A 23,157-nucleotide genomic window follows, 5' to 3' on the forward strand; every position below is an offset into this window, starting at 1 on the left:
ACAACTAGCCAGTTCCTATTTGATAGATATACAATAGTTAGACATGTAACACATGAAGTCTAAATGTTAGTCAACATGTAGAGCCTATGTTTTCTCACGATACGTTCCCACAATGAACTTACCTTATTCAACCTATTTTCAATCGGTATCTACTCACGGAAGTTTACTTAGTAGTCTTGTCCTGCAGTACCTTTTCCTTTCATGGAGGCTTGTCTCTTCGTCTTCATACTTTGAACTTTTTGTCTCGATCAATCAGCTAGCCAAATATAATAGGAGCGATTCTTCTATTGCTTTCTTCGGATTGAAGTCAACATTGGTTCCATACTTCTTCAAAGTCTATATTGCAACAACTAATAAAATATTTATACGCTAAACTTAGTTAGGATGCAACGTAGCTAGAAAAATAATAAATAAGATAAACACATAACTATCCAGGTTTGCGCTCTCGGAAAGTGATCTACCCAAGGCCGAGAGTTGAACCTATGCTCTGATACCATGTTGTAACGCCCCGATTTTCGGACACATTAATTAAATCCGTTTTAATGGATTTAATAATTCATAAGACCGATTTAAGAAATGAAATTTTATTAAACAGAGTTTAGTAGTGAAAATCTCAAATACTAAAGTCAAAATTTTTTAATTGTCTTACAACCCCAAAAATAAAACAAAATTTGACTAATGTGATAACATCTTTGGAAATTCAAATAACAGTATTTCAAACTAATAGAGCTTCTAAGGGTAAGACATCCAAAACTCGACAAACTCGCATTCTTCAGCTGGGAGGTCCTCACCCTGGTACTGATCAACTTGTAGAGGATCATGTTCTTCGGTCTCCTGATATCCTGCACCCTCTGGCAAATTGATCGCCACAACAACCGATTTAACAGGATACAAACGTATCCATGAGTGATAATTCACCCAGTAGAATAATCCTAACCCTACTAACCCTTACTCTACAATAAGCAGTTCAACAATATAACAATTCATAGGAGGTACAGAATAATAGCACATCGCCCTTTTCTTTACTATCCATTATCTTACATGAAATCTAAGGATCCTCTCCACAAGGTCCTTTCCTCCTACATCCACCAACTTTGATCGTCCTATGGAATAACTCTCCCTTTATTTGTCCTGCACCAGGGTTCTAAGCGAATACTACTAAATTATGTATCCAGTCTGGATTCGCTTACAACCATAATAAAGGAACAGCTCACCATGACAACTCAGCATTAGAGGTCGTACTATCTCATTGTTAGGATCCTTTACCATCTCCTAACTCTACACACTGGGTATTTTACCATACCCCTAATCTACACAATGGGTACTATACTGTATTCAAGGATCCTTTACCGTTTCCCAAAATACTGTACCCGGAGTCTTTTACCGTCCTCCACACACACACTGGGTACTATACCGTATTAAGGATCCTTTACCGTATCCCAAATACTGTACCCGGAGTCCTTTACCGTCCTCCACACACACACTGGGTACTGTACCGTATTTAGAATCCTTTACCGTATCCCAAATACTGTACACGGAGTCCTTTACCGTCCTCCACACACTCTGAGTACTTTACCGTACTCGGGGTCCTTTACAGTTCCCCAACTCAACTAAAGGTACTTTACCGTACCAAGGTCCTTTATCGGCACCCAACATCCTCAATCAACTTTACTATTTTTCATTTACTTAACATCGTCTACGTAAGTCACTACTCGTAACCACCTAGTGAACCTAGGTCCATTTCAGCACGTACAATGTGATACAATCAATAACAGCTCAAACACGATACTTTTCAATGAGACAACAATATAACATTTAATATGGTGCGAGAAGTAAAGCTCGTAGTGTTTTATGAGAGGGCCAATGCCCTTAAATTTGTTTATCGATCAAGACATTTTCTTAAAAAAAACTAGAAGGTCGGTTTAGTCGTTACTCAAATGTAAGGGTAATATAGTCATTTTATTCTTCTAGAAATTATTACGTTTATAGCTATCCACTGGATTGGCTATCAGTTTATCAAGAAATAAAATGTGTCATAACTTATCATAAGCATTATTTTACGGTTACATACAATTCATTTATTATCATTCTATCATAGATGCAGTAAAGAAGTCAACCCAATTAGGCTCAAGTAAAACATATTAATTAGATCAACATAGCATGCAACCATTAATGTTATATAAACTCTATTGGTAAAAATACGTTTAGACATAGCCTAGGGTCAGATCTGAAAACTTAAATAGCACAGGGGGGTATCTGTAATTAAAGAAACGTGCATGAACAGTGGTGATATTTCCCATTTTCCAGAAAATGGAGCATTTCCATTCTCCCGTAACTTCTGATGCTTGGACACGATTTTCTCCATTTCAACTCGTCCAAATAGACATATAGAAACTAATATATATTTAGGAGAAAGTAGGGAAACGATTATACTACCTTTAATCCGGACAAAACGATTCGGTGGAGTCTGGTGGGTTTCCGTTTGGCGGCAAAAGATCGGTATTCTAGCAGCAATTTAGGGCTGGAATAACTTGACCAAACATATGCCGTTTTGGATGATTCTTGTGTCTAACGCGAAGATCTTGAAACGCTCTACAACTTTCATAAAGAAGTCTAAACCCGAAAACCACTCTAAAAAGGAGCAAAATGAACGTTTAGAAGATTTGCCGAATCTGCCTGGAAAACAGAATCCGAGAATTTTACCAAACTTTGAATGACAATAACTCTATCAATTTTTGACCGTTTTGGGTGATTCTTAGGTTGAAATTGAAGCTCTCGACCCCCTCTACAACATTCATGAAGAAACTCAAGCCTAAAAACGACATCAACAATGAAGAAAAAGGCCATGAACAAAAGGTACGCGATATGGACGAAAAACGAAATTGTGTGATCCCTCTTTTCTTGTTTCTGTTTTTGCAGTGGAATAGGAGTGTTGTATTGTGAGAGAGGAGTGGGGTTTTGAGGATAAGTATGGAGGTGGTGGAATGCGGGAGGAGAGAGAGATATAGTTTAGGGAGAGTTTAAAGGTGAGTGGATAAGTGAAAAGATAGAGATAGATGGAGAGTTAGATGAGGGATGGGTATCTAAATCTCATAAATTGTGGGATGGTTACAAATATCTATTTTATAGATATAAAGACACACTTATACATAGTTACAAGCTAATTAATAATGTATAAGCTAAACTAATTTTAATCACTAAAAATTAATCTAGGTTCTAGTTTAATCTAATTACACTTTTAAATAATTAATCGATTCCTATAGACTATTTGAAAAAAATAAAAAAATAAAAAAATAAAAAAATAACTTCTTTATTCGGAAAAAAATAGGGTAAAAATCGAGGTTGTTACAAGATTATTTACATAGAGTATCTTATGGTAATATATTATAAGGTACATATATACATATCTTTAAATATATAATCACATGGAAAATCTAGGATGTGATTTATTTAATAAATCCTAGTACTAGTTAGTAAGACTAACTTATTGTCTAATGAATAATATTTTCTCTTGCATTTTTTGACCAATGGTTAAAAGGAATAAGGTAATATATATTTGAAAAATATTTGAAATAACCAAATGTCCTTTAGGCATGTGTATATAAATCTATATACATCTATATATGAGTACTTTATCAAATCTAGCACAAAATATCTTTGATAGAAAATCTAGGTTTTCTATTGTCCAATGGATAAAAGTTTCCATAACTTTTATTGTCCATTGGGTAAAGGTTCATCTATGGTTAGGAGATTGTAACTAAATGAATTGGTAGTTCGGTTCTTCCAACTAATCGGTTGAAAACTAATTCTATTTGTCAAGTAGGATTTCTAGTCAAGAAATATAATTTAAGATTTTATTTTATACACTAGGAAAATATACAAGTGTTTCTACAAGTACACTTGTCTTTTGAAAATGACTAGATTGTCCGGTGCTAGGGATGACAATCTCGACCGAACTGAATGGGTACCCGAACCGTAACCGTTTTTTTTCCCCGAACCATAACCGAAAAATTCCCCGTTGGTGCTGATATGGTAGAGGGTGGGAGATAACCGAACGGGTTCGGTTCGGTTACAGTTCAGCTGATAACCGAACCGTTCCCCGAACCGAACCGAAACAGGTTATTTACAAAAATACCCCCGTATATATATATATATAGGTTTGTATGAGTTAGGGTTTTCAATTTCATTTCATTTTCCCCGCAGCCAACTCCTCTCCTACTCTCGGCTCTCCAGACACATCAAGTAGGCGATCTCTCTCTCTCTCTCTCTCTCTAGACTCTCTGTGACTGTTGCACACTCTCATCCATATCTCTATAAATCTGTTTTTGCAGGTGACTATCGATTGAGGCATCGAGAGGTCGTGAGATTTCTCTCTCTCTCGATCTCGTCTCTCATCTAGTCATCTCTCAGTTTTTGCAGCCAATTGATTCAAGCACTCCGCAATCGATTCACGTTTTATCTTGAGCTTGCTTTTCACCTGTTTTGTTTGTTGTGAATGTTGGTAGCAATTGTGAATCGAGGATTTATAAAAATGGAATGGTTAATCTGCCCTTGTTTTGCTGTTTTAATTAATTCTGCCAGATTCGGTTTTCCGTTCGGTTCGACAAATACCCGATATCCGTTCGGTTCAGATATGCTTACCCACTTTCCTCCCCGTTCGGTTATCGGGGCGGATATGGGTGGTGTGGGCTACCACAGCCCCGGGTGAGATCGGGGCGGCCCCAAAAAAAAAAAAACACATACTGCTCCGGCTAATCGATTTGAAAAATTTGAAGAGTCGCCACCCGGATTTATGGTTCGCCACCCGAGAAACCGTTTTTGATTTGAAAATTGATTGACTTGAATTGAAAACCAGAGATCATTCGAGGATTCGGAAGCCATGTTACGAGGGGGGAAGGGTTTTACGGCACCCCACCTCGCCCGACGCGATGTCGGTCTCTACTAAACGTTTGTGGGATTTTTCAAATGGATTTTGTTTCGTTAAACATGTAGCAGGTATCCACAAGTGTAGCAAATAGAAGGTGTATGCTGGTGCTTGTGTACAAGGAGTGATGAAATGATGATGGGCACATGCATGACGGCAAAGCAGTATAAACTGCTACTGGATCAACTCTCGAGCGCTTGAGAGTACTCTCAAGCGCTTGGGAGTGCTACTGACCAAATCCTGCAGAGTTTGTTAGTCTCGAATAAGATGCCAAATAACGGTGTACACTGGTGCATGTGTATAGGAGGGTAATTATGTGATGAAAGACAGCAAGATAACAGGGAATGAAACACTCCTCACTGGCTTCACTTTCGAGCGCTTAAGAGCATTCTCGAGCGCTTGGGAGTGTCTGAACCCCCACCTGCGCTTTCTGTTAGCACTGACACAACACAATGTAAAGACTGCAAAATGAAATACTGTTACACAGACCACTGGCTCAGCAGAGGACTTGAAAAACTGAGATGGGACCTGAAGTTTTTCAAGTCATGTATCCTTGCCATTACACAAACGGATCTACAGTTCTAAAAGAGCAAATGTACACATCTATACATGCAGAAACTCAGAAAACACAAAAAACTGGGAAAGTGAAATGCAATGGCATGCATGCACTCCTGAGCGCTTGGGAATGGATCCGAGCGCTTAGGAGTGAGCTGCATGCCAGCTTACTCTCAAACGAAAAAAATGGTACTGCTTCACCATGAAAACATCCTTATCTGAGTTTTTAACAAGAGAAGATCTTATTTTTAACTTAGGAAAACTTTATTCTTACTTGAAATTTGTAAGAAACATTTCTGTTTTAGGAAAAATGATCTTCTGTGTCTACATGCCAGAATAAAACCATTTCATTTAAAAGTGCATCTCACCCCAGCCTACTGCTTACCAAAATGCCATGCATGGGACTGAAAACTGTCCCGAGCGCTCTGGAGCACTCTGGAGCGCTCTAGAGTGTTTCCAGTAGGGGTTTTAGGAAAACATTATTCATGGACTCTTTGCTCTTGCCTTTTCACTAAGGTCTCCCAACCATGCACCAGTATTAAGGACTGAGACAGGCTGAGAGACCCCCCTCAGAAGGGAGAACAACCTCTTGATTTGAACCAAGGATAGAAATGTTTCTACCTTTATTTGACACTTTGCTCCTTGGATGGTTGTGAAAGGTGAATGTGGAGATCAGAAATTGAGAGTGCTCTGGATTTCTTGCCTTTTTCTTTGATGATTTTGAGAGAGACCTTTGAAGTTGGGCAAGAAGTTTTTTGTTTTTGAGACATTTTCCTTTGAACAAGAAAGAGGGAAGAAGAGGAGTTTAGAGAGAGAAGATTTTGCCCCCCCCCCCCCCGTTTTTTTTCTTGCTGAAAGACAAGGTGTATATATATAGAGGATATAACCCATGGTTTTGATAATCAAGTGATTTTGAAATAAATCCATTTTTAAAGAAAGAAATCTTCAGCTGATCTCTTCTCTGACTAAGGTTGAGTGTTGACTCACCTCAGCCGGTGCAATGATGGCTTGCATGGATAGTGGGAATCTTCTTCACCCATTGGGCACTGGGAGAGGTCTCGAGCGCTTTGGAGTGGTCTCGAGCGCTTGGGACTTCACTCTCGAGCGCTTGAGAGTGAGTCAGGCCAGTGGTTTCTGGAAAACAGTTTGGAGCGCTTGGGACTGCTTCAAAGTGCTTGGGAATGATTTTGGTCATTTCCTCCAAGGAGCAACGTCTCAATTGGTACATGGCTTGTTCTGATCCATATTCATCATCGGGGAGCCCCAGGGCCACAAATTAAGCAAAATTTGACAAGTCCAAATTGGGGTGTCTACAGGTGGTATATCGGTTTCGGGGATCGGGGACGGAAATCCCCATATCCGCCCCGAACGCCCCGAATGCCATCCCTATCCGGTGCAAAGAAATATAATTTTATAAGTCTCAAATCTAGTTATCACGGATTATTAAAGTTAAAAAGGAATTTTAAAGGAAATCCAAGTAATTAAAAATAAAATTTAAATATTTAACGAAATTTTTATTTACCAAAAATCAGGGTCGTTACAAACTTTTTATTTGTCTTTACTCAAATTTTTTTTGCATTTGTTGGTTTTGTGTCAAACTTTTGTCACTTATTGATTCGTCTCGGTAAGAGAAATTGAAAAAGTAATTTTGTTTTCAAAAATCATAATGTTTTTAAAAAAGAAAAAAAATAAGTCAAAAACTGTCTTTTAAAAAAAATATGAGTTCCAATCAATTTTTTTTGTACTTTTTCGATTCATCTCGTCAAATCAATAAATCACAAAGTTTGACACAAAACTGATAAATGCGATTTTTTTTTAATAAAGACAAAAAAAAGTCACTCCTAACTTTTTAATCCAAATCCACCCTAAGGCACATTTAATCTTTCAGCAAGTTACGTCACCTTTTAAATGAGTTTTTGTTCTAATTAAAGCTGGTTAATTTAATTCGATACCTATTCGTTAAAGTTTTTTTGTAAGTTTTTCCCAGTTTGTGAAATGGAATATTTCCAAACAATTTTCTTGGTACAGAATTGTGAATTTTTTGCTAGAACAGAAAATGGGTCGGGTCGGGTTTGTCCTAACCCACATTCGACCTAACCCGTTTAAAATCATTTTTTTGGATTTATCTTGAATATTACAAAAAAAATTAGGGTAAAAGTATAAAAAAAATTTACTTTTTCGATTCTCTCGTCGAGACGAACTAATAGGGGTAAAAAGTTTGTTGCAAAACAAGAAAATACAAAATAAAATTGAATAGAGACAAAAAAAAAAAAAAAAAAACCAGAGACGATTTCGTGTTTTTTTTTAGGCATGACTTGGGTTTTTTTTTCTTATTGATTCTGAAAGGTTCGTAGATGTTGTATTTTTGTTTAGCAAGTTTGAGTTTCGATATAGAGGAATTAGTTTTTAAAAAAAGAAGAAGAAGAAAGAAACGGGTCGCTTGACCCATATTCGACCCAACCCGTTTCAACCCGCTTACCTTTCAACCCATATTCAACCCATGACCCGTTTGAACCTGCCCAAACCCGCCCGTTTGCCACCTCTAGGTACGGGTCCTCTCCGGGAAGTTATTGAAGGCTGTTTATCTCTGATTTTACCCTTAAAGTTAGAGATTTGCGTGATAGTCAGGGTTGGGTTCTTGATAGAACTTATGTGATTTTTCCCCCTTCGATTAAGAGATTAATGTTAAGGAAATGAATCCCACATAGCATGGGAGTGAAATGGGTAATCACTTAATAACATCTGGGACCTCTCCACTTATTGCCAATTGGTTTTGAGTTGGATATAAAGTTTCCACAATTAATTGAGAGTCAAACGGTCCAATGGTTTAATAGTGATCAGGATAGTGTGTGTTGGAATTCTAGCTTGGGTTGTTTTTCTAGCAAGGATGCGTACTCTATTTGTTCAAATGGGAACAATTGTCCCCCTTTTGAAAATTGGAGTTGGGTGTGGAAATTTTTTGCTAATTTGCGTATTGTCCGTTTTATTTGGTTAGTTGCGAACGGGCGTCTCACCACTAAGGATAATCTATTTTCTAGAACTATTGTTTCTAACCCCTTTTGCATGCGTTGTCCCAATATTGTTGAGATCAATCTTCATGTCATTCGTGACTGTCTTTTTGCTCGTTCTGTTTGGACTTGTATCCTTCCTCCTTTCAGCTCCCTCTTTTTTTCTCAGCCACTTTCGTTGTGGCTCCAATCCAACTGCCGTTCTCGTTGTGTCCATTCTTCGGGCATTCCTTGGGCAATCATTTTTCCTTTGGCTTGTTGGTGCATTTGGAACAACCGGAATAGGTTTTTCTTTCGGTCTTTAACGCCTAACGATCCACGGGACAAAAAGTTTTATACCCACATTGATGTTTTAGCCCGGTCTTCAGAATGATTTATTACAGTGCACGCTGTGAAGCGAAATACCCGAGCTACCACTATTTTGGTCGGTTGGGCCCCTCTTTACATGGTACATTGATGATTAACATGGATGGCTCAATGGATGCACATGGTAATGTGGCTTGCGGGGGTCTTATACGAGATCACAATGGTGCATTTATTCTGGATTTCCAAAGGAAGATCGGAACTTGTTCAGTTTTGGCGGCTGAGCTTTGGGGCTTAAGGGATGGTCTTAAGTTAGCCAAAGATTGCAATTTTTTCAATATTATTGTGTGTACTGATGCTATTGCAGTGATCAATGTGCTTCAAGACCAGACTCAAGCTATTCATCATTTGAGTAATCTGATTACTGATTGCAGGTTTCTATTGGAGGCATTTGCAGGGTGAACCTCAAACACGATTATCGGGAGGCTAACCGATGTGTTGATTTGCTAGTAAAGAATGCGTTATTTCATGAATTGGGCTTTAATTCTTTTAATGTTGTACCGTTTTTTTTAGTATTTTAATTACATCAAGACTTTGTAAGGGTGAAATACCCCTTACTTATTTTTCATTCGTAATCTTAATTGCATCGTTCATTACCAAAATAAATAAATAAATAAGAGTAAATTTTCCTCCTTTACATCTCAGCTGTAATTCCAGAACACTATAATACCATTTATGTGTAATATTCTTCCTTTTCCCCCACTGAATTATAATTTCCCCTTCCGTATCCACGGAGCAACGACCTGAGATTACGATAATGACCATGAAATATCGGTTCAACTTCATCATCTCGACCGCTTTTGTTTTTGGGTGTCAACAGCTATGGCCGCACTGGAAGCAGCACACTCTATCTTCTCTCCTTCTTATCTTTCCGCTTTTCCAAAACCCCCAAAATCTTCTCCCTGCACAATTCTCCACCTTTCCATTTCTAGCCCTACTCTTTTCCTCAGAGCCCCTCCCTGTCCCCTTCCTCTTCTCCCTATCAACCAAACAAGAAAATCTTCAAGCTTTGAAGTATGGTCAGCAGTGGAGGAGATAGCAGTGGAAGTGAAACCAGAGCAAGAAGAAGAAACCCAACAACAATCAGAGCAAGAAGAAGAAGAAACCCAACAACCGAGATTGAGGAAAAAGCTGTTTGTGCTCAATTTGCCATGGACTTTTAAGGTTCTGGATATCAAGAACCTATTTGGTGAATGTGGAACCGTTTCAAGTGTAGAGGTTCTCTCTCTCTCTCTCTCTCTCTCTCTCTCTCTCTCTCTCTCTCCATTCTATGCATGTGTATAGTTTTTGAATGTAATGTTGTGGGTGATTTGGAAAGTCCTAAGTCGTCATGGGATAAGGAAAAGATATATTATGGTTTAACTTAATTGATTGTGTAACCATGATTGAGTAGAATGAGAAATGGCATTTGTGTAGCGGAACCTAATTAATTGGGACGTAATGCTTAGTTTGGTTTATGTTTGTAAACTGTAGTGTTGTTTTTGTATGCTGATTTTTAATGTTGAGTTTTTCGTTGGAACTGGAAATGCTAGATTATAAAGCATAAGAATGGGAAGAGCAGAGGGTATGCATTCGTCACAATGGCTTCCGGGGAAGAAGCACAGGCTGTCGTTGATAAGTTTGACTCTCATGTAAGTTAATTTGTTTTAGAATTTATCTTTTTGGCTTCTGGGTTCTTTCTTGGATTCGTTTTGTTCAAATGGGTTTGTGAAATAATTTAAAGTTGCAAAGACAAAGATTTCCTCTTGCGCAAACATCTTAATAAGATTTGTTAATTGAACCAGAATTTGGTTTGGTTTATTCTGAATTTCTCCTGCCTGATGGTAGTTGCTGAAATAGGGATACAACCTTTATACCGTTCGTATGAACATAGGGATGCACCCTTGTTTAGAGATCCCTTGGTCACGATCTGCTCTAGTGCCAACGAGTTGCTCTGTTAAAGTGACCGCAAATTGTCTGTCTTTATTATACTCAAGCCGAGGGTGGACCAAAGGAGGCTGTGCTAACCCGTGCCCTTTACGGTGCCCCTTCAATACCTTAAATCAAGACGATATTTCAGCTGAAGGGTCTTTCCTGTACTTCCCGCTCAATAGATGGTTGCTTTCTGTCTTTCATGGACATGCTCAGTCTGGGTTTAGACGCTATGACTGGAAATCGAAGAGACATAACAACCACCACCATTCTGCTGATGTCCGTTACATTTGGGTTTGTTTATGTGGGTGTGCTGATTTTTTGGGCATGGGTTGCAGAAATGCGTATTGAAAAATTTTATATTGGGATGCCACTTGATATTATTTGCTGGTAATGTATCAAAAAATGAAGTGAAAGGGTATTTGTTTCTCTTCTTCACTTGCTTTGTAGGAGGCCTTTACTAAACAAAAGCTCTCCATATTAAGAACTTAAAGTACATTAATACATTCGCTTAACTTTTGTTAATCTATTTAGCTTATGCTAATATACAAATGTTAGAACATTATGTTTTGTGGTCTGCCTCTACTCCAGCTTTCTCAGAATCAGAACTGTACAATGTTGTGAAGGTTTTCTGGAACATCATATTTTGTAAGTGGATTTGGACTTTCGAGATATACTTATTGGTTTAAAAAAGAAGCTAAAAGTTCTCTGCGAGTTCAAATCTAGCCACAATGCAATTTTCCCTTTTTTGAAAATTTGAAGTATACCGATGCTTTGGACTATCAATGAAGGAAGCATGGTAATGTGCACATAAATTGATTTGGGTCTCTAGGCCTACCCTCTTTGATGCCATTTGGCTTTTATTTGGGGGCATGGTTTTACAACAAAACGTCCTTGTAGCTCCTCGGTTCTTGGAGGTTTAGGGGGACCACTGTTTTAGTGGTATTCTAAGAGCAGCCACTTTGTGCATATATTGTCAAAGGTTAGGTTTGTCTCCAATCATCCCCTGCCCATACCCCCAATGATTGGGGACTAGATGGGTTATGTTATGTTGTTGTTGAAAATTTGAAGTATGTCACAAGTGTTGCTGGACTTTTTGAGAAATGTACAAGTAAACATTGTTGGTACTGGATATTGCTATATTTACCCACATAAGGTGAAAATTAGATGAAAGAAGAAAAAAAACTTGATTTTATGATCTCTCATGGCCCAGTTTTGATCAATGCATTCTTTACCATAGAATTAGGCCTTTGGGGTCACACAGCTGCTTCTATGTGGAAGGGGGCGCAAAGGGGGCTACACACAAGTATGGGAATCCCTTTCTTTGCTTTGGCAGCTCTCTTAAGTTTTCTATGTATCTTAGTTGGCTCTTCCCCAGGCTTGTCTACGAACGTAATGTATGCAACAGAATATGACATGATTTACATTCTTGTCCTTGTAACAAAGGATTTTGGGCCACATTTGTTGCACTATTTTCTTTTTCTTATCAATCTTAATTCCTCCATTTTAATTTACTTCCCTTGTTTAATTGAAGTTTCAAATTTGTTACATGATAGATTTGAGTCCTTTTTTTTTCCTTCCCTTTTTTCATCACTGCCCAACCAAATCTTCTTTACAATGGTGCGTTGGTATAGAAGTCGGGGATGAGACCGAAGTTTTTCAGCGGTCATTATCCCATCTCTTGAGTAGTTTGGAATATCTATTAACCTAAAGCTTTTGTGGTGCAGGAATTGTTAGGTAGGATTATTAAGGTTGAATTTGCGAAGAAATTGAGGAGACCAGCACCACCTCCACCCGCAAGTCACCTTGTTGGAGAGACACGCTATGACCTTTATGTGTCCAATCTTGCATGGAAAGTGAGGTCCAGTCATCTCAGAGAATTTTTTGTTGCTGCCGGTTTCAATCAGGTTGCTCCTAGAGTTGTCTTTGAGGGAAAAAGGTCTGCTGGCTATGGTTTTGCCTCATTTACCACAAAGGAGGAAGCAGACTCTGCAATTGCTGCTTTGGATGGGAAGGTATTAACTTAATTTAAATTTTGTGGCATCTCACTTTTTGTCTGTTCTTTCCATTCTGTTTGATTCTTGGTTGCACGAAGCGGGAACGGGAGCGGGGATGAGGGAGTGGATGATCATAGAAGTGTGGGAGCACCGTTGGGAGCATGTAGGAAAAATTGTTAAAATTATAAATATTTTTATGTTTTTTAATATAGTTAAATGTCAAAACGAAAATATTATTCTAACACTTAAATTGCAAAACATGAAAATATTTGTAATTTTAATATGTGATTCCAGATGTTCTCCATATCTTAGTTGCACGAAGCGGGGGCGAGATCGGGATTGGTGGCAGAGGATTATAGGAGCTCCTCTTTCAGGACGGGAAGCATTTAAGAATAATACATGAAAATATGTAATGCAAGTAAATATTATTATGCGTCATTCATGTCAATTGCAAAGATTGTCTTAGTAACTAAGTAATAATATTATGGTTATATTAAGTAATTGAGCAAATTTAGGTTAATATTTTTCTAATATCTTAGCATTATTTTTCTCTTGCTTGGTATCTTTTATTTTTGTTTCTTTTGGGATTTACATGCCTAAGAAGTTCTATCCTAGTTGGGAGAGGGTCCCTTTCTCATTAGGAGCAAGATTCCTTGGAAAGTCTGACTTAGGAGTGCGGGAGCGAGGTTCTGAGGTGGATTCGCCACCCACATAGGAGGTGGTTACTGCAACTAAGGTTTGATTTTGATAACCGAGGACACAGCCGAATTACCATATTTTCCATTCTACTTGATAAGTGGTAGTATTTGATTTCACAGGAGTCAATTTGGTTGAGAGAACACGCATATAGTTTTTTTTTTAATAAAGTGCAGAACTTTTATTAAGCTGAAACAAACGAATACACAGTAAGGGGATAAAACAATCCCAAAACAACAAAACAAAACTGCCTAAGCAACACTATACATCAAGAGTCCTAATTACAGAAACAATCATAGATGCCTCAAGAGCCTTGTAGATAACCCCCAATTTGAGCAGAAGGCATTATTGCTCTGGGATGGTTGCAGCATTCCCTTGGTGCTCAAAAATCCCCAAATATCATTTGCAATTTTGAGAGACAACTGGGCTGCATCCATGGCTTTGCCCTGAAAAATACGAGTGTTTCGCTCCTTCCAAATACCATACACAGCTGCTGCTAAAGAGGCTTTAAGGCCAATGCTACGAAGGCTCCCTTCGGCATTAACACAGAACCATTGCAGAGCATCATCATCCAGTTTCCACGGCACCCCTTGAGCCAAATTCTTACTCATCAATTGTTGCCAAACCGAAAGCATAAGGACATTTAAAGAAAAGATGGGAGTGGGACTCCACACTAAAGCTACACAAGGAACAACAATCATCAACTAGCACACCCCATTTCCTCAATCTATCTTTAGTTTTCAATCTCTACAAAACAGCTAGCTATAGGATGAAAGACTACCTGGGCACCAAGCTCCCCCCTCAAACCACTGATTGCCAAGACTGATGAGGGAAGCTGGTTCGAATAGCATGCCAAGCTGACTGGGCTGTAAATTCCCCACCAGGATGAGGCAACCACAGAATCTTCACGTTCAGGCCTAGGTAAGAGAGAAGGAGGAGTTTCAGAGATAATGAATTGGATTACCTGGTAAAAAAAAACCCGCATATAGTTGCTATTACTGAACCAATCTTATAAGAATTGTTTTGTGAACAGAAATATTCTTTCTTGCATAAAAATGGACTGCAAATTTGGTTTTTGACTGGTACTTAATTTATATAACACACACATGTTAATATAAGACCAGCCGAGACTGAAAGAAGAAATATTCACCATCTAATGGGATAAAAGTAGGGGGAGTGATTATGTAACTACGGAAGAAAGGATCAGGATAGTATCTGGTTATCTTTATAATCACCGTATATCACTACCCCTGTCTGTATCCATTCAATTGTTGTTTTGTTATGTTAGTTAGGTTAGCTATAAGGTCTTTGATTCTTTAAACGTTCCTAATGCAGGAGTTAATGGACCGGCCACTTCGTTTACGATTCAGTACGAAGACAATTGAGGATTCTAAAGATGGAAAGGAAGAGGAAGCCACTTCCGAGGAACCTCAAGAAGAAGCCACTTCTGAGGAACCTCAAGAGTAATGATTTTTGGTATGCATTCTTTGGTTCTATACATCAGTTATTTCAGGTTAAGAAGGCAAAATGCTGTAGCTGGATTTTTCGCATCTCCTTCACACAGAAGAGATGAAAGACAGTCTGGTCCCAGCATTTTGGATTTGTTATACCCTTTGTTTGTGAGTACTGCAAGCTAAAAGTTAAAGTTACATATTCTTCATTTGTGTCTCTGGCTCATAGTGCTAGAATTTCCTTGCTTGTTTTATCTGAACTTCTTGAGAAATTACATATGATTACCGAATGCATATTCAAGCCTGAGATATCAGCATCCCCAGTGTTCTAAAAAAGGGTCTAGGCGGCCGATTAATCGGCTCCTAGGCGCTAGGTGGTACCCTGCCGTCGCGCCTAGGGTCCTAGGCGCTTGTCTAGGCACTGGGACGATTAGGCGGTTGCTAGGCGCTTGGTGGATTAGGCGGATATAGGCGGCTAGGCAGGTCTAGGCAGGCGATTAAGCGGTGATATTTTTTAAAATTAAGGACTTTAGTGTCGTCGTAATAGAGTATAAGGGGCTATGGTGTAATATAGTAATATTACACGTTCTATTTCTATCCGTCTTCATATACGTCTGTTTCAGTCAACGAAGAAAAGAAAAAAGCAGATCAAACAAAACAAAAAAGCCCTAGCTCTGCCTCTGTGGTCTCTTATCGCCAGGACTAGTAGTAGTTACTTGGTACTACTTAGTTTCATTTTGTTTGAACTTTGAATGTTGAACTTTGCATTATTATTTAGTTTTCATGTTATTTAATGTTTTGTTCTACTTATGTTGTATTTGCTCTCAAAACTTGGGGAGGGGTAGGAGAATATTAAAATAAAATAAAAATCCAGCAAATGTCTAGGCGCCGAGCAAATGTCTAGGCGCCGATTAATCGGCCTAAGCGCTAGGCAGTGCCCGATCGCCCAACCACCGCCTAGCGTCTTTTAGAACCTTGAGCATCCCTAATGATGGGTTTATGCCTTTCAGAAGGTTGGCATGAATCTAGCCGAAAGCTAGAAAAGGAAATAACAGTTGATGAGCTTGAGAACAGTCAATATTCATGCTAAAGGATACAATTAAGGAGAATATGAAGCGGTCAATGTCTAATCAATATACTCTGTTATTGGATCTTACTACAATTACTTTTGGGGTGTTAGTATGTAAGTGGTCAATGTTGCTTCCCTTTCCATAAAAAGTGAATGTTGCTTTTGCCTTTTGGGTAATTCGTAGTTTTGGACCATTATTTAAGGAAAATTGTGAATTTGGTACTGCTTTTGCAGTAAGCGAGGACAAATAACTAGCGAGATGTGGAACTTCATCCTTCCCTAACCAATGGTTAACACTTCACACAGTTGTGTATCGCACTGGTTTTGGTTTGGGCAGGAACTCAGCTACCTATTAGGACATGGGAAATGATATAACAGGCATGAACATAGGAATTGGTTCATGGATTATGGACACTTGTGGATGCATTAGCTATGCCTTTTTTTTTTGTTTCTGTATATTTTTGTGTCTCAGAGGGATAACTAGAAGATTCCATCTCGGGAAAGCACCTACACCCGGCTAAAATGCTATCAAGGGGTAAATTGTAAACTGCCATGTTTTGGTTTTGACTTACCATAGACACCTTTTAAGTTTTAATTAGTAGATGATAATAGCAAGATTTTTATAAACTTTGTATACTTGGAATTGTAGGGATTAGCATGTTTCAAATGTTCAAAACCAATTTCGCAATAAGCATAGGATTACGTAAAGAAACCCCAAGGGATTGGCTTGGGAGTTTGCTCTCTCATATGATCTCAGGTGCTATCATCTTTTGTGGGCCAGTCCATACTCCATACGTGGCTTTGCCTGGGCTTCAAATGGGTCCCCAGTTAGGACTGGCGGCACTAAGTCTAGCATAGGAGTTTGCAGTTAGGACTGGCGGCACTAAGTCTAGCATAGGAGTTTGCTCTCTCATATGGTCTCAGGTGCTATCATCTTTTGTTTGGATTTCTATATGACATACAGATGTGCATATAGATCATTATGATTATTTTGCTCATTCCTCCGTGTAAACAACTATATTTGAATGCCTATTCCCATCTCACTTACTCAAAATTTCTCAGTTTAACTGGATTTGAACATATATATAATTGAAAAGAAACTCTTTTTCCTGTACAAATAATGTCATGTTGACCATATTTTGATTACAAATTTAGATGCTGACATGTTGTATAATGTCAATGATTCAAAGAAAATTTATATGATGATTAATTATGATCGGTGTAACATTATTGAAAAACCACTTCTGTACATGTCAACAAATGACCAACCTGAAAAAATTTCTGTAGTTGTCACTGCCCGGTAGTGGATGATGGGATTCGTCATGGGGAATAAGTTGACCTGGACACGCGAAGTTATCAAAAACAGACTACGTAAAGAAGTCCTCAAAGATGTTACAACTTACAAGTGATCATCCTTGCAAATGCTAGTAAATTTCTTAAGGAGCCTATTTTATTGAGGTTAACAATTTCTCAAAATAGTTGTTTTGACACGTATCCCCGCGAACCTTATAATTTGTTGTTTGATTAAAGAGGTTTAGTTTCCCTCAGCAATTCCTTGCAATCTCATAAAACTATAATCTTACCAGTAACTAGAAATAGTATGCTGAGGTTTGCCCACTAACGGTTAAACTGGTAGTTAGGGTAGAGTTTTTCTGATATTTATCAAGGGGTCTGGGAATCCTATTGAGATAACAAACCCTAATTAGTTAGATGTTACGCCTGTTGCTGGAAAAACTAACTTGATATGAAATCTCCGTGAAGCTGAGGGAGTATGAGCAAAATCAAAACTACCTTAAACTCGTGTGTAGGATTCTTAGCAAGAAATAAATTTAGGAACTGATGCTGACCCCATTTAAATGGGCCTTTAAAAGAAGATTCTGGGGTAGAGTTATTGCAACTGCATATAGCATAAATTTATAGATTGCTTTGCTTGGAACTACCACAGATGTGACCTTAGAATAGACAGTGATATAGTTGAACATGGACTCTCACGAAAGAAACTCCAGAAGTTGCATGCATTACTGGTTAAAGGATATTGAGAGGCCACTGGAGGCAAAGCTCATCAGAATGTGTTATTATGAAAAACAAAACCTAAGGCCAGTGTATCTAGACTAGAAATTTGAACGTTGGAGACTCCTAAGATGATTATCATATGCTAATGGAAAAGTTATTAGTTGATTTTACTGCTAGACAGCCTTTTATATACAGGACCTATCGATGGATTACAATCTTTTAGATATGTCGGGGCCACGTGCCAAATTATGGTATTGATCTTCCATGATTCGCTTGTAAACATTCATAGAAGTGTATATTTTAGTAGTTCTTGTTTACAGCACTTGAGGAGAGCTTTGTACAAAATGATGGCTACGAATATCCAATGAACTCTTCATAAAGAGCTTTGAGAGTTTCTCTGCAGAAACTTGATACTAATTTAACCAAAAATTGTATAGAAATACATAAGAAAATCAGTCAGAATCTAGTATTGAAGCCGAGGCTTCCAGTTATAAAAGAAGAAAGGGATGAATGATACTTATTACAAGATTGGCATGGACAACCTTTTCTTTCTTACTCAGGCTAACCCAGATACAAAATGAAGTGGGACTGGTGAGCACGGTTCGGGAATTCGAACTTCAAGTCTAAAAGAGGCGATAAAAACAAGTTTACATCAGCTTTTGGTAGTGGTTATCACTTTCCATTTAGTTTTTCCATTGCATGTCCGCTAGATTGGTTGCCTATATTTTATCGATGAATTAGGTGTCTATCTTTTATCTACGTGAAACCAATGTCATTCCGTTTGCTGTCTATTAAGCTGTAAGCTCGAATTTACTGTTCGCTCTAGCTTCACTGTCTCTTTCTTCGCTTTTATTCAATGCCTTTGAAAAGGAATATGTTGCTTCAGTCATTCTACGTTTCTTGTAAACATGCCTAATCATTTGTTCCTTTATTTTGGAACTGTTGGGTGTTTGGTGTTGTAACGAACGCTATGAATGCAAGCTAAGAACGAGAAATTGAAAACTAAACAAGAAATCACAAAGACACAAGATGTACGTGGTTCCCCAAGATGGGTACGTCCACGGGCGAGGAGAGAGAGGATTCACTAACCAACGTGAAAAAGAGATACAAAGAGCCGGCTATAATCCGTAACTCTAGAAAGGCCACAATATGAAAGCCCAAAAGATAATTTCTAGAAGTACCCCAAAAGCCTTATTTATAATAGGCTACAAAAACGGGAATAACATAATTAACCAATGTGGGACTAAAGAATACAAGGCATTCCCAACAATTCTCCACCTTGACTTGAATTCCACCGAACTAAATCACCAAATATAGCTATCCCCTTCTAACCTCTCACTCGCCAAATGCCCCCGAGGGGCGATCAACTGCAAATACCAAGCAAGCCCAAGCAATGCTTGAACTTGGCAACCGGAACCGGTTTAGTCAACATATCTGCTGGGTTATCTGCCGTACCCACTTTCTTCACCTCAACTTGCTTCTGTGAGATGATATCCCGAACGAAGTGATACCTGACATCGATATGCTTAGTCCTCTCATGATACATCAGATTTTTAGTCAAATGTATAGCACTCTGCGAATCACAAAATACTGAACTCACACCCTGTGCAAGACCAAGCTCACAAAGCAAACCTCTCATCCACAATGCCTCCTTCACAGCTTCAGCAATGGCCATATACTCCGCTTCTGTTGTAGACAGCGCAACTGTAGCCTGTAAAGTAGCTTTCCAACTAATGGCACTTCCGGACAGAGTAAAAACATAACCTGTCAGAGACCTCCTCTTATCGTGGTCACCGGCAAAATCCGAATCAACATAACCAACAGCATGATCACCAGAATTGACAATCCCAAACAATAGACCAACACCTGCAGTTCCGCACAAATACCGTAGTATCCATTTCACAGCCTCCCAATGTGCCTTTCCTGGACGCTCCATATAACGACTAACGACACTAACTGCATGTGAAATATCAGGACGAGTACATACCATGGCGTACATAAGGCTCCAAACTGCGCACGAATATGGAACCTGAGACATATACTTCTCCTCATCCTCCGACTCTGGTGACAACTCAGCTGAAAGTCGAAAGTGTGCTGCCAAAGGGGTACTGACTGGCTTCGAGTTCTGCATGGCAAAGCGCTCAAGTACTTTAAGAACATAAGACTTCTGATTCAAAAATAATTTGCCAGCTACTCGATCTCTGCAAATCTCCATACCCAAAATACGTTTTGCCGCACCCAAATCTTTCATCTCAAATTCACCACCTAACTGTTGTTTCAACCTGTTGATTTCTGACACACTCTTGGCAGCAATAAGCATATCATCAACATACAACAGTAGATAAACAAATGAACCATCTGGAAGTTTTCGAAAATATACACAACTGTCATACTCACTTCTTGAATATGACTGGCTTATCATAAAAGTATCAAACCGCTTATACCACTGCCTAGGGGATTGCTTGAGGCCATACAAAGATTTACGAAGTAAACAAACGTGATCCTCCTTACCAGAAACAACAAATCCCTCAGGCTGACGCATATAAATCTGTTCCTCAAGCTCGCCGTGCAAAAACGCAGTTTTGACATCAAGTTGCTCTAACTCAAGATCATAACATGCAACAATAGCAAGTAAAGTGCGAATGGAACTATGTTTTACAACTGGTGAAAATACCTCATTGTAGTCAACACCCTCCTTCTGGCTGTGTCCTTTCGCCACTAGCCGAGCTTTAAACCGAGCGTCTTCTACCCCTGGAATACCTGGTTTGCGCTTGAAGATCCACTTGCATCCAACAATCCTCTTCCCTTTCAGCGGTTCTACTAACTCCCATGTCTGATTCTTCTGAAGAGACTCAATCTCCTCATTCATAGCAACAAACCACTGTGCAGACTCAGCGCTCAAAACAGCTTCCGTATAGCTTGAAGGCTCCTCATACTCAACTGTTTCAGCAACTGATAAAGCATAGGCCACCATCTCAGAATAAGCCGAATACCTTTCAGGAGTCCGAATCTCCCTCCTTGGCCTATCTTTAGCAATAGTGCGTGGTTGCTCAACTAATGCATCAACCTCTGTGTCTGAACTCTTGAACTCCTCTTCAATTGGCTTCTCAATGTGCTTCTTCCCTGAGTCGGAAGATTCACCCAAAAACTCCACCTGCTTTGGAACACTATGTTCTTGAACTGTATCATCAACCTGCTTAGACCCCTTAATCAGATAATTTTCATCAAAAGTCACATCCCTACTGATCAAAAACTTCAAATCATCAGAGCACCATAACCTGTACCTTTTGACACCTGCTGCATAACCCAAGAAAATACACTTCTTGGCCCGTGGCTCCAGTTTACCTTCATTCACATGAGCGTAAGCTGGACACCCAAAAACACGCAACACAGAATAATCAGCCGGATGACCTGACCATACCTCAAACGGAGTCTTACACTCAATAGCAGTCGACGGAGACCTGTTCACCAAATAGCATGTTGTGGAAACGGCTTCAGCCCAAAATTCTTTGCCCAATCCGGAATTGGACAACATACAACGTGCCTTCTCCAAAAGAGTCCTGTTCATTCGTTCAGCCACACCATTTTGCTGAGGGGTTTTTCTCACTGTGTGATGCCTCACAATGCCCTCATCACTGCAAAATCTATCAAACTCGCCAAGACAAAACTCCATACCATTATCAGTTCTCAAACGTTTTATTTTCTTACCAGTCTGATTCTCAATCAAAGTTTTAAACTGTTTGAATGTATTAAAGGCGTCACTCTTATGTTTCAATATATACACCCAAACCTTACGAGAGAAATCATCTATAATACTCATAAAATATCGAAAACCACCTTTAGAAGTTACCTCTGCGGGACTCCAAAGATCCGAGTGAAAATAATCCACCGTGCCTTTGGTGCGATGAACAGCTGTACTGAATTTTACCCTGCACTGCTTGCCGTAGACACAATGCTCACAGAAATCCAGTTTCTCAATTTTCTGGCCACATAGCAAACCCTGTTTGCTCAAAACTGTCATCCCCTCTCGCTCATATGCCCAAGGCGCATATGCCACAAACGAGTCAAGTCTGAATCTGAAACCTTGGATGAAGCAACCGTTGCTGCAGCACCTAAAACTGTACTGCCTTGGAGTGTATAAAGGTTACCACGCTTTTGACCCTTCATCAGTACTAATGCACCCCTTGAGACTTTCAAAACTCCACCTTCACCGAGGAATTTGCAACCATGAGAATCAAGAGCACCCAGGGATATAAGATTTTTCTTCAAATCCGGAACATGTCGAACCTCAGATAAAGTCCTAACAATACCATCATGCATCCTAAGCTGAATCGTTCCTGAACCAACAGTCTTACAGGCCATGTTGTTGCCCATCAAAACTGTACCACCATTGACCGCCTCATAAGTAGAAAACCAACCAACAGTCTTACAGGCCATGTTGTTGCCCATCAAAACTGTACCACCATTGACCGCCTCATAAGTAGAAAACCACTCTCTATGCGGACACATATGGTATGAACATCCAGAATCTAGAACCCACTCGGTATTAGAGCGAGAATCACTCTCTGTAACTGATAACACATTATCTGACTCATCTGAACTTTCAGCAATTCCAGCAATTACTTTACCCCCTTTCTGGTCTTCTTTTTCCTTCTCCTTGAGTTTTAAACAGTCACTTTTCCAGTGCCCGGGTTTCTTGCAATAATTGCACTTTCCCTTCTTCTTACCTGATGATCTGGATCTTCCCCTATTACTCGACTCCACCCTTTCTGTTGTTCTTCCCCTAACAAACAAACCCTCCGCATGTGCATCACCCTCACCTGACACTTTTTTCCTCAATTCTTTCGAATATAGGCTGGCCTTAACATCCTCCATGGATATCGTGTCTTTGCCATACAATAGGGTTGTAACAAAGTGCTCATACGAAAGTGGTAAAGAACATAGCAAAATTAGGGCTTGGTCCTCATCCTCAATTTTACTATCAATATTTTTCAAATCCATAATAATACAGTTGAACTCATCTAAATGATCTTTAACAGGTATACCTTCTCGCATACGAAACGTATAAAGACGTTGTTTGAGATATAACCTGTTGGTGAGCGACTTCGTCATATATATGCCTTCCAACTTCAGCCAAATTCCTGCTGCTGAAGTTTCTTCTTCCACCTCG

General features: G+C 39.1%; 1 protein-coding gene and 1 non-coding gene across 4 annotated transcripts; both read left to right on the forward strand.

Annotated features, from left to right (window-relative positions):
- The first annotated feature begins 9,578 nt into the window (after positions 1-9,578).
- On the forward strand, positions 9,579-16,042 carry LOC131308325 (RNA-binding protein CP33, chloroplastic). Of its 3 annotated transcripts, XM_058335239.1 has the most exons (5): positions 9,581-10,068; positions 10,383-10,481; positions 12,489-12,776; positions 14,790-14,930; positions 15,919-16,042. In XM_058335239.1, exons 1-4 carry the CDS (start codon positions 9,673-9,675, stop codon positions 14,919-14,921), a joined length of 915 nt encoding a protein of 304 aa, XP_058191222.1. In that variant the 5' UTR covers positions 9,581-9,672; the 3' UTR covers positions 14,922-14,930; positions 15,919-16,042. The 3 variants fall into 3 exon arrangements, with proteins under 3 accessions (XP_058191223.1, XP_058191222.1, XP_058191221.1); XM_058335238.1 differs by lacking the exon at positions 15,919-16,042 and having other exon boundaries at positions 14,790-15,114; XM_058335240.1 differs by lacking the exons at positions 10,383-10,481; positions 15,919-16,042 and having other exon boundaries at positions 9,579-10,068; positions 14,790-15,114.
- LOC131309057 (small nucleolar RNA snoR100) lies at positions 11,545-11,652 on the forward strand. The gene has a single exon (XR_009194730.1). It is a non-coding gene; the product is annotated as a small nucleolar RNA snoR100 (small nucleolar RNA).
- Positions 16,043-23,157: the final 7,115 nt, after the last annotated feature.

This window comes from Rhododendron vialii, chromosome 11a (assembly GCF_030253575.1).
Source record: "Rhododendron vialii isolate Sample 1 chromosome 11a, ASM3025357v1".
Lineage (NCBI taxonomy): Eukaryota > Viridiplantae > Streptophyta > Magnoliopsida > Ericales > Ericaceae > Rhododendron > Rhododendron vialii.